General features: G+C 38.8%; 1 protein-coding gene across 3 annotated transcripts in view; it reads right to left on the bottom strand.

Annotated features, from left to right (window-relative positions):
* DLG2 (discs large MAGUK scaffold protein 2) overlaps nucleotides 1–14,966 on the bottom strand; it is a 320,377-nt gene that overhangs the window by 36,120 nt on the left and 269,291 nt on the right. For all 3 annotated transcript variants that reach the window (XM_053456582.1, XM_053456584.1, XM_053456583.1), the window contains one exon: nucleotides 7,270–7,446. In XM_053456582.1, coding sequence (XP_053312557.1) covers nucleotides 7,270–7,446 — 177 coding nt within the window. The remainder of the gene's footprint in view (nucleotides 1–7,269; nucleotides 7,447–14,966) is intronic.

Genomic DNA, 14,966 nt, shown 5'->3' with positions numbered 1-14,966 from the left:
ATTCATGCTAACACAGATTTACACACATTCATGTTGACACACACTTACACATACACACTCATGCACAAACACTTACACATACACATGCTAACACACAAACACATTCATGCTAACATACATTTACATATACACTGACTCTATACATATTAATTCACTCACTCTCTTACTCTCTCACCCCTTGCCTCTTTATATCACTTGCAGCTGATATATAAATAACTTACTGTAATGTTTTCTACAACTTCTACACTGGGAGGGAGGAAGATGGGAAAGGAGACAGAACCCTTTCAGTGCCATCACGTGGTTGACGCTCATGGTTCCACTTTGCTAACCAAGTATTACATGAAAGGGTTACATGTTCCTCAGCAAACACCATTTGCATTCATTATTAGAATTATACTAGCAATTCCGGTGTTAACCCCACAGAGATCCACACTTACATCATGCCGTTTTAGACACGATCTGAAGTGGACTGCACATTTCTAAAAAGAGATTTCTATATGAAAATAGCACAATAAATAAATAAATAAATAAATAAATAAGGGACACATTATTTCATCTTATGTCTTAAGTGATTATTTCAAGCTGTAGCAATGAATTTAGTCGTGATTTACGGAAACAAAATTCAGCAGAGAAGTAAAAGATGCAGGGACACCGGTCCCTTTGGTAATTCTCTGATGCCCCAGATCATCTTCTTACATTTAGTTTTCTTTCTAGACTTGGTGATTGCATGACACGCATGATTTCGGTTGTAATTTCTTACGTGAAAAAAGACAGCTGTTGGTGTACACCGTCATGCCGCAGACAATTAGGGGATTCATTCTCGGGAAAACGTCATTTTATGCAAATTAACTTTCTCCCAGGTAATATTGATCCAAATTAAGCCAGCATCAATAGCCTTCCTGGTGACACCATTTGCCCAGGCAAAAGTGTGTGTGTGTGTGTTGGGGGGCATTAGTACAACATTTTCTTTTTTTGTGTATGTACAGTTGTACATCAATGCAATTAAATGTAAATATGTGCTTACTAGGTACTGAAGTCGGGAAGGACCGATGGTTTTTAGAGGCCCTAGGCAATAATTAAGGGGCAAATCTCAAGCCCATGTGCCCCCCCCTGCAGCACCTGGGATATATAATCTGGACACATAGCCATAAAATGGTTTATAGCCTATTTGGTGCTAGAGATTCTGCAAATTTCTCCTCTGCACCAAAAGCACCTCCGTAAAAATTAACCCCCAAATTAGCAAACAAGCCAAAAAAAAAATGAAAACAGCCACCGAAAGTCCACAGGTTTGCAGGCTATTCTCTCTCCATGTAATATGCTGCCTCTCTGCTGCAGCCGGGACTTCTAACGGAGAAATCCTGGTGCTCCTATTACCCCCTACTGCTGGGGTATATGAACCGTGCAAATATCGGGGGCCAGCAAGAGTTTTTAAGTGGCTTTTGCCAACCGGATGTCGGTGGTCACAGAGAGGACTAATAAGGATCATGTTGAAGGAGCTCCACTGTGTCAGTGGGCTGGGTGATTAGACCCCAGGAACTCTAACATACCCAACCTAAGGGGCCAAACACGTGCACCACCGATTTCTACAGAGGTTGTTGGGGAGAAGAGTGGAGGCTGCTGGAGGCAAACATCATGGGGTGGAGAGGCCAGAGAGGGTGTATGTGACTGTGTATTTCGATTTATTTAATAAATAAACTATTATGTTATTATCGTTCTATCATATAATATATGCTGGTATTATTCCCTTTTTTTTGCACCTTCAGTGCAGTTTTATTGTGTTGTATCGCAAAGGTCCTGGTTAGGGAACATAACCTGCAATCTAGTATATATATATATATATATATATATATATATATATATTTATTTTAGATCCCTTGTGTTCACGTAGTCATTCATGCTCTTCAATGTCCTTGGATAAGATCCCTCACAAACACAGAGCATCAAGCCAATGAGCCGAGTGCACTTAGTAATTAGAGCCCTAATGGCTTGTATGACCTGTTTATGGGGTCGCACCCCCACTGCTCAAAGCAAAAATTCCAGGTCCTCCATTTCTCCCCGCTAACACATCCAACATGGACTCAGAGACCAAGCTATAAATTGGAAATGGTTTTATTTTATTTGTTTTCCTTCACTCACCAGAGCTTCAAACCACATTTATGTTATTCAACGTAAAAAGCACTAAATGAGAGCAATATCTATCATGAGAAAATTGGAGCAGCAATTTGGAGCAATCAGCATAAAATCCGATGTAGTATTTCAATGTTTTACTCATAATCTGGCATGTGACTCAAGAAAAAAAGATCCAAAGATTAGTCTAAAACCGGTGCTGATCCAGGTATTTTTTAACATATAACGGTAATTCAACTTGTAACTTTAGTCAAATTACCGGTCCCAGATATAGTTCCAATATCTAGAAGATGTAGGGAACAAATCTAGAACAGTTTATAACCTAAATATTAAATCTCACGTAACCCCTGATAAATCTCCATACTTTTAGAAAATATATCACAATTATACATATTTTATTTAATGGGAAATTTTAGGTAGACAATCAGAATAACACAGTTAAATCTTTTATTTCTGAAACATCCTTTATAGAATACATATTTTAAACTGATGAATATTAACATTTTTTTAATGTATATTTTCCCATCTGTACCATCCTTATGTCATTTGATCATCGTAATAATGAATGTAAATTGAACCTTAGATTTTTAGATGGAACACTACTCATCGTCTTCATTAATATTTAGTATGGTGCCCTGAAAGGGTGATTTTTGCATTTCTGTGCTATTGAATAATAATTTTACAGACTTGGGTTGTTTATTCTTGGGACAGCAAAAGGCAATCAAGTAAAGACTAAGGCACCAAAATGTCCAACATGGGCCTTTACAGAAATGCAGGGGGCCTGTAATGCCTTCCCAAATGCCCGGGTTACTTCTTAATTAACACAGTTGGTTCTGTCTGGTAGACCAATTGATCTGCTTTGGTGATGCCAAGATATAAGGAGAGCCTCAACATAGTACTGGATTGTCATTGGGTTGGTGACCTCGGTGTCCACCATCAGAAAATTCAGCAAATGAATCCAGTACAAGGCAATGTATCGCCATATGGGCCTGCGTCAAAGGGGGTACTCTATATGACCTAGCGTGAGCTTTTGGGATATATTGGCTTTTGGGATATATTGTGATCCAGAGCTGGAAGTGGTACCATCTAGAAGCACAAGCTCCACTTCCAACAGATGGTCCTCACAGTTTAGTTCCAGGCTGAATATTGGGCTCAGCTCAGATTTCGGCTTTACCAGCTGGGCTCAAGCTCATCTTTAGCTCAGCCCGTGTCTTAATTCTACCATCTTGTTTCACCTTTTCCCCGAACAAAGTGTCCAAATACAGTATTGCCCAGGGTAAAACTGGATATCTGTTAATCCTCTATCTTAACGTATTTAGTTACCGAATATTCTTCCATCAATATAAAAATCACATTGTACACCTGGTTCTTCTTTCACTTTGTTTGAGATGATGACTGTTGATGCTCAGAATGTGTAGGAAACATTGGTCTGTGTGTGATAAGCTCGGTCACCTTGAAGCTTCCTAGATGACATGTAGCCTGAGGTTAGGTTCCTGTAAAATGCAGCGATAGTTGAAAAGTGATAGTAGCGGGAGAAAAAAAAAAGTGTCTACCTGCATCTGAAATATCAGTGACAATGCTGACTCCAAAGCATAATGTTGCTCACCTACCTCAATGTCGCGTTGACAGATTTCTATCTGCAATAATGAGCCAATAATGTGAATCTTTAGGTGCTTTTGGAATTTATACTCTCTTTTATCCATAGTAAGTGTGCAATGGAACAAATTAAGGGCTACCAGTTTAATACTTAAATGTAGTAGTAATTCAATGTGGCATACACAATGTACAGCACAATGTACAGCACAATGTACAGAAAACCTTTGATTTTATAAATTATAAAATATAAAACAGATAATATAATATATATAATCTAAAGTTGATTGCAATTATTATGTATAAAGGGAGTATTGGTTATTCTGCCCTATTATAACAAATATTTGTATTTATACTTACCTTTCTATGAATTCTTGAAGTTAAATATTTATATATTTATTGCATTCAAATTGGTGCAGCCGTTCTTTAGTTATAGTAGTTAGAATATTAGGCTTTTGTCTTGTGTAACTCCTCCCCCAGGTGACGCTAGTGAAAGGCGGGAGCATTCATGTGTACACTTCCTGTTACACGCGATTGGCTTCTGCCACTCCCACTGATTTCAATAGGGGTGCAACTAAGTGTGTGCAGGAACTATACTTCCTGCCTACAACTCCTTGGACTGTTCCATTGAGATCTCTATTGCTTGTTGCTGAGGCCACGTTGGCTACTTAACCCCTTAATGACAAAGCCCGTACATTGTTTTCAATGTGTTTAGGGACCGCCCATTGTCCTTAAGGGCTTAAGGGATTAACCATGCCCATGTTTATATAACAATACTTTTAGTCTACAATAAGGCTTAACAAACATTTGCACAAAGGAACTGTAGTAGTCTTGTGTTATGTAGAATCTTGTAAAGTTCTGACAGTGCTCTGACAATCATCTCTTTCATCCGAAAAATAAGAGAACCAGCTTGTGCAGAAAAGATCTACGCTTTAAACGGCAGTTGATATAGAATATATAGTTAAGGGTATTGTGGATCGGCCCTTAGATGCCTTTTCAAAGTCCCTTTGTTTCTATACTAAAAAAATTCAAAAGTAAATTCAAAACTTGGCAAATTACCGTATTTGCTCGATTATAAGGCAACCCCCCCAATTTGAAAATGAATTTAGAAAAAAAAGAAAAAGCCTGAATGTAAGACTACACTGTAAGAAAAAAAGTTTGCTTAGTAAATATTAATAAACATGTAAAAAAAATCATATTTAATAAAAAATGATTGAGAAAAATGCATTTTTTGTTTCTTTTTTTTGCCAACCTGCCCCCCAGTTATGCACATCTGCCCCACAGATGCTACTCTGCCCCCTTAGATATGCCTTATACCCCCTATATGCCACTCTGCCTCGCTGATATGCCACTTTGCCCCCTTTTATACCACTCTGCCCCCAATACTCCCTATACCTCCTATATGCTAGTCTGCCCCCCAGATATGCATTATACCCCTCTATGCCATTCTACCTGCCTGATATACACTTGGTGTCACTGTCGGTGCAATGGTCAGGTGTCCCAATACTTTTGGCCATATAGTGTGTATATATTAATAACATATTAAAAGGTAAGCTTATTTTTGTGCTTCCTGTGTTCTGATTCCAGATTTATGGATGCCTGTAAAAAAAAAAGATATTACCGTACCATGTCAAGAGTGTGGCTTAATTAATCCTCTTTCCGAGAGCGCTGACAGATTTGATTTTTATTTTTGTTGGAAAGGTTTAGGCACCCTACCTGGCAGAGATGAATTTAATCGCAAAAAACGAAATCTTTTCTGACAATATTACAGTGCGTTACACAAACACATCGACGCCGGGGGTAGAATAGTCTCTCAATCTCTTTTTATGGAACACTTCGCTAAAGAACAAATAGATTGGCGGTCATATCCTATAATAGCAGAACTCTGACATCAAGAACTTTAAGAAAGACAGTATTGTGAGATTAGTTGAGAACCTTCCGCCTTTATGGTTTGAGGGGAAAAAAAATGTTTCGGTTTTACCCTACGAATAGAGTTTAATTCTCACTCATGATATAAATGGATAGGAATCTATGATGCTTGGGAAGACGGTTAATGTGCCACCATATAAGCAATGGGTTCCCATGTTCCACCACTCCCAACCAATGGAATTACCAATGAATCGCATATGATTTTCTATAGATAGGTGCATAATAATGCCGATCTATTCCGTGTATCTGTTACCCAGTTAATCTGGCCACAGATAAAAAAAACCTTTCCAAAATACTATTGTTATTTTGTCACAACCTACCCCAAAAAGGAGGCTTGATTTGAAAGTCAGAAAAACCATACCTATTTTTGGTAGATCTATGACAAGTTTTATTAATTACAATTGTTTATTTATTTAGTAGCTGTCAGGCTCAGTTTTGTAAATCATTAAAATTGTTTCCCAAAAACCATCTGTTTCCTGATACTGTTAAATACTTTTAACCCCTTAATGACAGAGCCCATACATGTACGGGCTCAAAATGCATTGTCTTCAATGGGTTTAGGGACCGCCCATTGTCCCTAAGGGGGTTAATATGTTAATGATGGCAGAACAGCGAAGCAAGCAAGAAGGCTCCGGTAAGAGTTTTGTTGAAATATGTTAATTAAGCCATAACATATAATATTCATTTAAGCTACTCAATAATTTAAAAAGAAAACCCTGACCCAACAGTAGCCGGTCCATAAGGTCTGTATGAAAAATCTATAAGTACCGCATTTGCTCGATTATAAGACAAGGTTTTCTTCAGAGCAAAAAGGGTAGTCTTATATTCAGGTTTTTTTCTTTTTTTTCTAGATTAATATTCAGATTTTGAGGGGGTCGTCTTATAATCGAGCAAATACGGTCATCTGAAATGGCTTTCTTTACTTAATCTCAATCAAGATACAATTTGTACATGTAACATGTAATTAATATCATTTTGGAGGTCACTAGCTATACTATGGTAAGAAAAAGAGACTAATTGCAGCGTTTCTCAGTAACCAAAATGTAGAATACATATTTTTTTATATTATATATCCTTAGGTTCGTACTTGGTGCATAAGTTCTCGGCAGCTTCAATAGATCTCCAACAAACATTCAATGTTCAAACATCAAAAGCTTTCTATGAGGACCCTCTCTTTGTGGTTCATTCTCTTTTCTCTTCATTAAATTGACTTTGTATTCTTCCAGATTTAAAGCTTTCCTTCTACCCTGGAGCTGAAATTGTCCTAACATTTGGCACAATGTTTTTTTCTGATAGAAAAGATGGAAATCCAATTCTATGTAATGCTATACATATAATATATATATATATATATATATATATATATATATATATATATATATATATATATATATATATATAATATATACATATATATAATATATGTAACAAGTAAGACAAGCTGATTTTAACAGAAAGAATATCCATCTATAAATCTAAAGCCATGGCATCAACCAAGACCATCATTGAGTCTTACAATGCATCAAACGGGGCACCAGATGCTGCCTATCAATGAATATTTTCATCATTCATACACTCAGTATAATTTCAATATAAAGCATATATGAGCTCTAAGGATACCTTCGTTTGCTGGGGATGACACCCATCTCCTCACTGTCCCCATCCTCTGTGACTCTCCTCGCTTGCCACCACTCATCGTCGGAAGCGTTGATAACATGAAGGATTTCCCCATATTTGAAGCTCAGCCCTTGGCTAGGGAGACCGCTGTCTTTGCTTTTATCGTAGTCGAACATGGCTCTGTAGGGAATAAAAACAGGAAATCATTGCATAAATTTTATATTGAGACAAATAATATAATGTACGGAAACGCTCACAACATGCAAACTGTGATGATATACCTATAATGCCTTTAACTATACTAAGATATCAGTAGATATATCGCGCGGTCAACCGCAGGCCAGATAAAGTGCTGCCCTGCAGTATGCGGGACATGTAGACTCATGGAAGGGAACCAATGAGTCAGTTATATGGTCAGTAATATGTAGAAATGTCAAGGAAAACATGGCCGATGTGGTCACCCTACCCTACACCTTCACAGTATCAGGACAAGTTGGGTCACTTTTGTCATTCTGTTTTGATTTTTTGCTATCATCAGTAGAATACAGAAGCCATTCCATAATAAATTCCCCCCTGTCTACCCCTATAGCCAGCTCCATTCCTGTCGTCAGGAACCGACTTTGTAATAACTGATGAATTTCGTTGTGTCACGGCTCTGCCAACCTTATTTATGCTGCTTCTTATTTCGGCTTTCAGGATTACCATATGGAATGAGCCTTGTTTATTTTTCCTGCTGTCAATTAAAAAGCATTTACAGATCTGTCCAACGCCGTTCTTTTTGGAAGCCATTCTTTCAGCAGAGCATTAGAATAACCAACAAATAATTATATTTATGAGTCACCGGGAAAAATGTTAATTATTTGCCTTGAAATCTGCTGCGTCTGCCGCCACAGAGGCCAGGAGATGGATTGTTCTGTAGTATAATGGAGGTTTTCATATGGCTGCACACCCAACATTAACATACCTCCCATGTGTCCCTGTTTAGGAGGGCTAGACTCATTTTGGGACCCGATTTCTTTGTTCCCTCTTTTATCCCCCCATGTTTTTGTTGTGTATCACAGTATTCCAGAGCTACACGTAAAATATGTTTAGAAATTAGTTATTATAAACTGTTTTTTTATATATATAGCCTGTCATTTAGTAAGAGTTCAATGTAAAAAAAGGGAAGAATTAGGGAAAAAACTAACTTTTGCAATTTTACCTAGGATTTCTTCTACAAGATAGGTACCACTGATAAAATAAACCCCTGGTTTATGTGTAAGAACATCCCCTGTGTAGAATAATACCCCACATGGATATATATTTTATTTATTTACATTTACATACTACAATATTTATTATTATTATTATTATTATTAAACTTTGGATTGGGGTTTAATTTTTAAAGAACAAACATTTTAAGGTATATTGGTAGTGGGAGGGGTATGAGGTGTTTGGGCACCTATTTTTTATGTTATTTTTTTATATTTTTGAAAATATCTAATTGTCTATTTTTTAAAGTATTGTTTGAACAGAGAGAACCTTTTCACATTTAATATTGTTTCTGGTGGGGTCAGGACTGACACAGCAGGCAGAGAATGCCAGAACTTCCATTCAGGCATTTTCCGTTACCCCGGTGTAACCGGATCTGCCAGCGGCAGACCCCAGGCTTTCAAAATGACACCCTGCGTGTACCAGCGGGAAATGCCCTAGCTGTTGTAAAAACCATAGGACATACTATTATGTCCTCTGTCACCTACAGCATGTTTTAGCGGACATAATAAAACGTCCAGTGTCACAAGGGGGTTAAATAGCCGCACCAGCATAGTTGGGGGACCCAGGGCAAATTTTCTGTGCACGTGCAGCAAAGTACACAGTTTCATTGTTACTTGCAGTGAGTAGAGCTGTACGTCAGTCAATCGCTCATGGCTCTACTGTTTCAGAAATATTGGTAAAAACTGAGATCTAATACTCACCAAAATGAACAATTAAACAGATATCTTACATGATGGGGTGTATTTTATAACAGCAGAAGCTGGTGGTGTACGGGACGTACAATGCAATACAGCCAAAATACGTATAATCGGGAACTGACCATATCACATAATCACACCACAACATGCGCTGTGAGGACGGTTTAATGATGTATTAAATGAATATAGAAACGGTAACTGTTCTGGAAATAGGAGACATCAATCAACATAAATTATGAGGGACACGTGTTTCTAACTGAGTTGGATTAGATATTAGAGTAATAGTGGTAAACCTGGGATCTCAGCCAACTCAATTAGAAACATGTGTCTCTTCTTAATTATATTGCTTGAAGTCTACTATTAACAGAACTTGAAATGGAAAGTTATTGTGTCAGCACTGAAAGGGTTAAACACCCTTGCTAAGGTTTTATATTTGGTTGACTGTGCATAACGGTATCTCTTAATGAGAAAAAATAAAATAAAACACAAATTGAAACAACAGAATTATATTTTAATATATTTTAATTATATATTTTAATATTATATTTATGCGTAGGGAATGACGTAGAGTAATATTTTATTATATAAAAATGATATTTTATTATATGACCTAATTGTAATTGCATAGAACGTCAGATATTTGTGACGTTGTTAATTCCATTGTTCTAGACCTTTTAACTGTTAGATTGCAGATTGTTACATAATAACCCCAGGCTGTTCTGTCCTCCATATCTTTGATTCTCATAATTCTAACTTGATATATGGTTTCCATGGAAACATTCAAAGATGCATTGGTTGCTATGTGAATAAAAATGTAGATATTAATAGAGGTTTCAAAGCGTCTTTTCAAATGTTCAGAATTCACTTTCAAACTTAGGTGGATGTTTTAGAAATTGAAATCTAGAATAGTTATTTCTCATGTGAGGGCAACAAGTCCCAGTAGTCAGGGCCGGCCTTTGGGGTGTGCGACCTGTGCGACCGCACAGGACGCCACACTCCAGGGGGCGCCGCCGCCGCCGGGACCTCCCCCGCCGCTGCTGCCGCCGCCGCCGCCGCAGGGTCCTCCTCCTCCGCCGCCCCCTCTGCACCTAAATGAAAACATGGTTTTTTTTGTTGTTGGTTTTTTTAACTTTATTTAACAACCTCCATGTTAAATAAAGTTTTTTTTAACCTTATTTAACATGGAGTAGGTTAAATAAAGTTAAAAAACCAACAACAAAAAAAAACAACAATGTTTTCATTTATGTCCCGGGCAGGGGCGCCGAAAGGGTTGCTCATGAAGTTCTCAGCAACCGCTCGACGCCCCTTACTCTCCGTGACTCCGTCGCAGTGCCGGCGCTCAACATGAAATGCCGGCAGGACTCCTCAAGGTAAGTTAGGATAAGGAGAAGTAGCGAGAGCAGGGGGATAGTTTGAAGGAAGGGGCAGGGGGGGTAGTTTGAAGGGGCAGAGGGGGGGTAGTTTGAAGGGGCAGAGGGGGGTGTAGTTTGAAGGGGCAGAGGGGGGGTAGTTTGAAGGGGCAGGGGGGGGTAGTTTGAAGGGGCAGAGGGGGGGGTAGTTTGAAGGGGCAGAGGGGGGGTAGTTTGAAGGGGCAGAGGGGGGGTCGTTTGAAGGGGCAGAGGGGGGGTCGTTTGAAGGGGCAGAGGGGGTAGTTTGAAGGGGGGTAGTTTGAAGGGGCAGAGGGGGTAGTTTGAAGGGGGGGTAGTTTGAAGGGGCAGGGGGGGTAGTTTGAAGGGGCGAGGGGGTAGTGAGGGGGGGCGCCAGAGGAGTAGTTCGCACAGGGCGCCGGAACAGCAAAGGCCGGCTCTGCCAGTAGTCCTAGACTGAATTGTGAGGACTCTATCACTGGCTACCAAAACAGGACACTATGTGCAAAATAAATGTTCCGCTGCACTGTGCCCAATAATACTTTAGAATCTATATTGCTTACATATATGATGTTTCGGCAAGAATTTACCACAGATCCTAAAATCATTGATGGTGGTACTACCCCAAGTGGTGGCAACATCACCCTTGATCTCATCACGTTCTTGCTTCTGACAGTGAAATGACTTTTCCTTAAACCTCTATTGCGGTTTATAATGCCGCAAAGTTTCTTCATTGCATACAGGAGTGTGAATCCCATCATCTCCTCTCGCCCTCCTGCACTAGGAGGACATCGCAGGAGTCACCATCACAGGTGGGATCGGTGGGACGCGTGGAGATCTGTCTCTGAGAAAGCTCTCGTTCCTTCCATCTGTTTATACAAAGACCGGCACTGAGTTATGAAGTTACAACAACCCTTTTCCCTTTATCCATGTTACCAAATTTACTTATCTGGGACTACTGAAGAGTGATCTTCACTGTCTCCGACCCCCCAAATATTAACTCATCACAATTCTCTTGTAGTGGCTTAACCAAGGGTGGCAACCAATTGGTTTTACTAACTGTACTTATTAAAACCATCAAGTGGTCTTAGGATATTCAGAACAAAGTCACCTGTGTTCAAGCAGGGATTTCGGCTGTGATATAATTAGGGTGTTCAGATATCATCAAATAAGAATAGAATATAAAGACATCTTCAGACTGTCATCTTGAGAACCTGTCCATCTACTTCAACAAAAACACCGAATAACCCCGAAACTCAGTTTTAAATCCCAATGGTTCCGAGTTATACTGACTGCGGATCAGTGATCTGCACAAACACTGATCTTTTTTTAAAATTCCATAAAAAAAAAATATTTTTGCAACCAAACACAAGGTTAAACAATAATTATTGTTGTTTCAGGCCTGCTGGATATAGAGCTTTGCTCGGGACGCATCCATTAATAATCCGCAGCGAAATTAATTATGTGTAACATTTGCACTGCAGAGATGTTTGTGCTGTTCTAAGAAGACAATAAATCTCCGCAGAGTAACATTTGTGAAAAAGAAAACACAGGCTTTCTATTTAAAGCCGCCCAGACGTAACCTCGTTCGCGGGGAACAACCTGCAGCAAATTAAAGTTCGCTCTGAGGAACGTGGAGTGGAAGCGGCCTGCAAAATGAAGCCGAGCTCGGTGTGTCAATCAACATCGGAGGATCTTTATTGTTATCTGCTATTTTTATTTCCGCAGTTAGTCCTACTTCAGAAAAGCAAGGAATAAGGAGAAGGGGTGCGAGTCTTTAGGAAAACTAGGTTTTTCAGCGGCCCTCTACAAAAATATCTCAGGAGGACCCATCGTAAGTACAATTGGTGAAAATTGACAATTCTAATAAACAAAGAAACATAGTAGTTATTACCATTTTATATATTGTCATATACCCTACCACACCGTTTGAGGGGGCTTTTATACAAATAGGGCCCTAAGCAGCTGCTAAATCTACTAATATGGTAGTTCCACCACCGACTGCCACCCATACGACCGGTCTGGGCTCTTTATGCATAACCCTAAAGTAAAACTGACTTATATTATGTTTTAATCCGTTACATACCTCCCTTCATTTCAGTTGGCCCTTTGGGGTTGTGGTTAAAGGGGAGACAAGGGCTTCTATGAGACATTATTATTTAAGGCACTTAAAAATAATCCATTTTTATTACGTGGCCTAATTTATAAACCCATTAACACTCTTTCTGTACACATTATTGTGGCTTTTTGGGCTTTAGAACCCTATGATACTTTCATACCCAGCAAACATTCTAAGCACCTAGAAACGGGGGCATCAGGGGACGAGAGAGGGTCATGAGCATTTCTAAAGGAGGACAGTTGGGAGGCACCCCATGATAGCCTTAAGTCTTCCATTGGCTCATTAAGATGGAATCCAGCCAATCTGTGGTCTCCGGTTAATCTCTGGCTCCAATGTTGGATGGTGATTGGATGCCCAACTAAAGTCCTCTACCTGTAGTGGACTGCTTCTTCTGCAATGTTAAGACTAAGACTAACCATAATTATGTTTTTTTTTTTAGCCCAACTATAGTGTATTGGTCAAGGTAGCTTTTATGTTTTATCTTTTAGAGATATATAAGAATTCATACGTTTTACAATTCTATATTATTCATTTTATTAATTCTAAAAGTGTATGTATGTGTGTGTGTGTGGGTGGGGGGGTGAATCACATAATAGAATAATTATTGCTTGCATAATCATTTAATTATTAGGCTGGGTAATTAAATATATTTACATTGTCAGCAGTTACTGTTGAAAAATCTAGTAACTGGGTTAAAAATAAGTCGAGAATATTTCCCTTATTACATTAATATATAATGCTTATTTTAATCTATAAAGCTGTTTTTAATCCATTTTATAATATGATTGTTAATAGGTCAGTATCTATAAATTTGCATGCATGGAGTGGTTTTTTCCGCTATATGGTAGAATTTTTCGATTAAATGCGTAGACGGCAAAATAATGGAATACCTAGCAGACAGAGGACATTTGTACCGACGAGCATATAAAGCATTAATACAAATAAATCTGATTATTGGGGCACATTTATTAAATTCAACGTTTTCCACCTTCTAGAGACCTTCTCTTTACTTATTAGGTCAAACCTTAAAGTAAAACAGATAAAACCCACTCAGCCATCCATAACATGGTTTGCCAGGACACTGAGCAATTAGGCTGACATTTCAGCAAAGACTCTAAGAGTCAAAGAGATATTTGTAATTGTCTTTTGGGACAATGTTAACCCCTTAAGGACAATGGGCGGCCCCTAAACCCATTGAAAACAATGCATTTTGAGCCTGTACAAGTACGGGCTTTGTCAATAAAGGGTTAAAAATACATAGCAAGGGCTTTGTCTACACAATCTATATATAGTCTATATTTTATGAGCAATGCCTCGCCTGCTCCCTACCACTCACGAGTAACATAAACCTTCTTTTAAACCATCTAAGACAATGGTATGGAAGTTATCAACTAAAGCCACACAATAATAAAAGTAAAACATCTATAACAGAGATCTATAAATTCTAGAGATACCGTATTTGCTGAATTATAAGACGACCCTGATTATAAGACGACCCCCAAAATCAAAATATTAATTTCGGAAAAAAACAAAAAGCCTGAATATAAGACTACCCTATAGGAAAAGTTTTACTAGTAAATATTAATTCATGTAAACTATTTTTTCATATTTAATAAAAGCTATGATTGAGAAAAAAATATATTTTTTTATTTCCTTTTATTTGCCAACCAGCCCCCCCCAGTTATGCACATCTGCCCCCAGGCTTGCCACTCTGCCCCCAGAAATGCCTTATACCCCCCTATTTGCCACTCTGCCCCATGATGTGCTTTTTAACCCTCTATATGCCACTCTGCCTCCAGAAATGTCTTATACCCTCCTATATGCCACTGTGCCCCATGATATGCCTTTTAACCCCTATATGCCCCTCTGCCCCATGATATGCCTTATACCCCTATATGCCACTCTGGCATATAGGGGATTAAAAGGCATATCATGGGGCTGAGTGGCATATAGGGGGTTAAAATGCATTTCTGGAGGTATATATATATATATATAACTGCTAACAGCAATCACACTCCTATCAAGCCAAGGCAGGAACCTGGGGATGATAGTAGTGTGATTACAGCCTCCCTATGCCATGCTACCACCACCACCCCCCTTACACATCCATGCTATCACACACACACTCATTCACAAACATTTAAATACTCATTCATTCCATTAATCACACATACACACACGCTCAAACCCCCCACCCCCTTACCTGAACTGCAGATCTCTCACTGGCAGACTTATGCAGGGGGCCCGGCTGTGCGAGCAACT

The sequence above is a fragment of the Spea bombifrons genome, chromosome 2 (assembly GCF_027358695.1).
Source record: "Spea bombifrons isolate aSpeBom1 chromosome 2, aSpeBom1.2.pri, whole genome shotgun sequence".
NCBI lineage: Eukaryota > Metazoa > Chordata > Amphibia > Anura > Pelobatidae > Spea > Spea bombifrons.
This window is presented reverse-complemented; position numbering and strand designations above follow the sequence as displayed.